This window comes from Nematolebias whitei, chromosome 2 (genome assembly GCF_014905685.2).
Source record: "Nematolebias whitei isolate Nwh7 chromosome 2, NemWhi1, whole genome shotgun sequence".
NCBI lineage: Eukaryota > Metazoa > Chordata > Actinopteri > Cyprinodontiformes > Rivulidae > Nematolebias > Nematolebias whitei.
In genome coordinates, this window is record NC_056499.1 from 46417211 (window position 1) to 46420019 (window position 2809).

Sequence of the window (2809 nt, forward strand, 5' to 3'; positions counted from 1 at the left end):
ATGGAAGAAGATGTTAATAAACCTACTTGACAAAATGAGATCAGGAGGTTATGATAGTCGTTTTTTTATTGTGAATCATTTATTGCTAATTGAATATGGAACCAATCAAAAACAACCTAATTGTAAGCTATTATTTGCTGATATGTATTTATTAATAATTCCTCCCGAAAGTAGTTATTCCTGATTTGTCACTTGCTCATTTTTAATTGACCAATAACTAGTCATTTCCTAGTAACTAGATAAAGGTTAACCAGCACTGAGTCTGAGGTGGGTTTTCATTCATTTCCATTAAATTAAATAAGCATGGCTCTTTCTGCTCAGTGTAGTCCCAATTTATTCTGAAACAGATAAACTGCCAATTTTGTTGCATAACCTCAGGCCTTCATTCAGTTTGCTCTGGATGTGAGGAGGTCTCAGAGGTCTGGATCTGTTCTGCTTCTGGTTGTTCACCCTCGTTGCTGCCTTTTTTGGATCTGTGGCGTGGTGTGCCGTTCAGGACACTCTCAGAGGTCTGCAGTGTCTGGAAGTGCTTCCTGGAGCCCAGCAGGGAGGGGTTGTTGACCAGTGTGTAGAGCAGCTGCCATCGAGCTCGAACCTTCCAGCTGCCGGTCGCCTTGTTGGGTCTGTTCTCCTGAAGCCCTGGAAGCATGAAGGAAGAGGAGAATGAGGACAGAACGAAGGCTCGGGGTCAAAGAGTGCACGTTGTGGGACTTGATTTATCTAAAGACAGAGATTTAATATGAGCCTGAGCTGCTCACAGTGTCTATATGTTAATTAGGTCAAATACAACCGAGTCTGAACATTTTTAAGGTTTGAGCACAAACAGTTAAAAACAATTAAATCCTGAAAGTCCAATTAATTTTACGTCTATATCCCTTAACTGGGGCAGCACGGTGGCACAACTGGTAGAGCTGCTGCCTCTCAGCGAGCAGGTCCTTGGTTCAAACCCCGGTCCAGGGGCCTTTCTGGGTGGAGTTTGCATGTTCTCTCCGTGCATGCGTGGGTTTTCTCCGGGTACTCCGGTTTCCTCCCACAGACCAAAAACATGCATGTTAGGCTGATTGGTAACTCTAAATTGTCCCTAGGTGTGAGTGAGAGAGTGAATGGTTGTTTGTCTCATTTGTCTCTGTGTGTCCCTGTGATGGACTTGCGACCCGTCCAGGGTGTACCCCGCCCCTCGCACAGTGATTGCTGGACATGGGCACCAGCGACCCCCGTGACCCAAAATGGAATAAACGGGTAAAGAAAATGGATGGATGGATGGATGGATCCCTTAACTGCTTAGAATATTTTTTTTCACAAAACAACTAGTCAGTACAGGTATTTTAGAGACTTCTCTGCCTAAAACAAATATATCAAATTCATATGACTTTTTGAAAATTGTAACTATTTAAGGGTCTTTTGTAAAAATAAAAATAAAATTTTTTTTAAATAAAAAGTTTTTTCAGTTTTTTAATAAAATCAACAAAATATTTATTTTACAGAAAATCAAAAGCATTTTCCTTCATTTGTCCACCTTTAATCTTTTATTTTTATTTATTATTTTTATTCCTGTCCTGTTTTGTGAAGAGCCTCCAGCCCAGCGGACCTTCAGATCCAAAGCCTTGTGTTGGTCAAACTCTCATGTCTCTCACTGTTCACACATGTTTATTTTCTTTCTTATAACTGTTCCAGTTTTCTTAATTATTATTTTCTTTTACTTTATTTACTCTGTCCATGTAGGAATCTGTATTTTGTTCATTTAGTTCCTTGTGTTTCCTGCACTCCCCTGTGTTTTCTGATGTATTTTTTATCTTTATTCACTTTTACTGACCCAGATATAAATGGTAAATGATAAATGGACTATACTTATATAGCACTTTTCCATCTCATCAAGATACTCAAAGCGCTTTGCAACACAATCTGTGCCCTCATTTACCCATCACTCTACTAGATGTATACAAAGAATAATCAGTGCTTCATCACATTCATACACCGATGGGACACACATTGGAGGCAATGAGGGGTTAAGTGTCTTGCCCAGGGACACTTCAGCATGTGACTGCTGGTGGAATCAAACCTCCAGCTCTTGCATTAGAGGATGACTGCTCTAAGCACTCAGCTTATAGCTGTATATATCAGTGAGCTGTGGGCGCACGGTGCACCCACTACTGACCCGCTAATTTGGGAAAACCAGCATGTCTGTCAGCCATTGTCAGCGTCCAGTTCTGCAGCCTGCATGCATGTGAAACAGCTTTTTCAGAATAAATGTTTGCTGGTATAACATGCAAGTAAGATTTTGCTGTTTCTATCCAAACTAAAAAAATCTTGTTGAACGATATGAACGGTGTGACTCTGCAGCAACGTCTGGCTGACAGAAGGTCCTGCTTCTAGGTTGAGTTGAAGTCTGTCAGTGCATTTTTACAGAGGCTCGAAAATATAAAAGCAGAGAACCACCTAGTGGACTAATACGAAAATTGAAAGTATAGGGATAGAGGTAAAAATATATATACTGAGAGGAATGCATTATTTTATGAAATAATAAATGTGGGCTCAAAAGTTATATTTACAGTATTTTAATTTGGCTTATATTCCCCTCAGGAACATGAGAGTGCAGTAAAGTTACTGTGAGGTTTTGAAAACATTTGAAGGAATAAGTAGAAGAATTTTTAGGCTTTGTCAGAAAAAGTTGTGTTTATTGACTGCACCAAAAGTTGCAGAGTCCTGAATCAGCCAAATTTTGCCTACCAAAACAAAATTCTGCACAGTAAGTTTTTTTGTGTGTGTGTGTGGGCGCAGTGGGGGTGCTGCACTCTCATGTTATTGACAG

The 2809-nt window shown here is 40.0% G+C and overlaps 1 protein-coding gene across 1 annotated transcript; it reads right to left on the reverse strand.

Annotated features, from left to right (window-relative positions):
• Positions 1–329: 329 nt before the first annotated feature.
• LOC119430268 (receptor for retinol uptake stra6) lies at positions 330–641 on the reverse strand (the record flags this gene model as incomplete). The annotated part of the gene is given in 1 exon segment (XM_037697714.1): positions 330–641. A coding segment is annotated over 1 exon segment (259 nt), but the record flags the coding sequence as incomplete, so codon positions are not given.
• Positions 642–2809: the final 2168 nt, after the last annotated feature.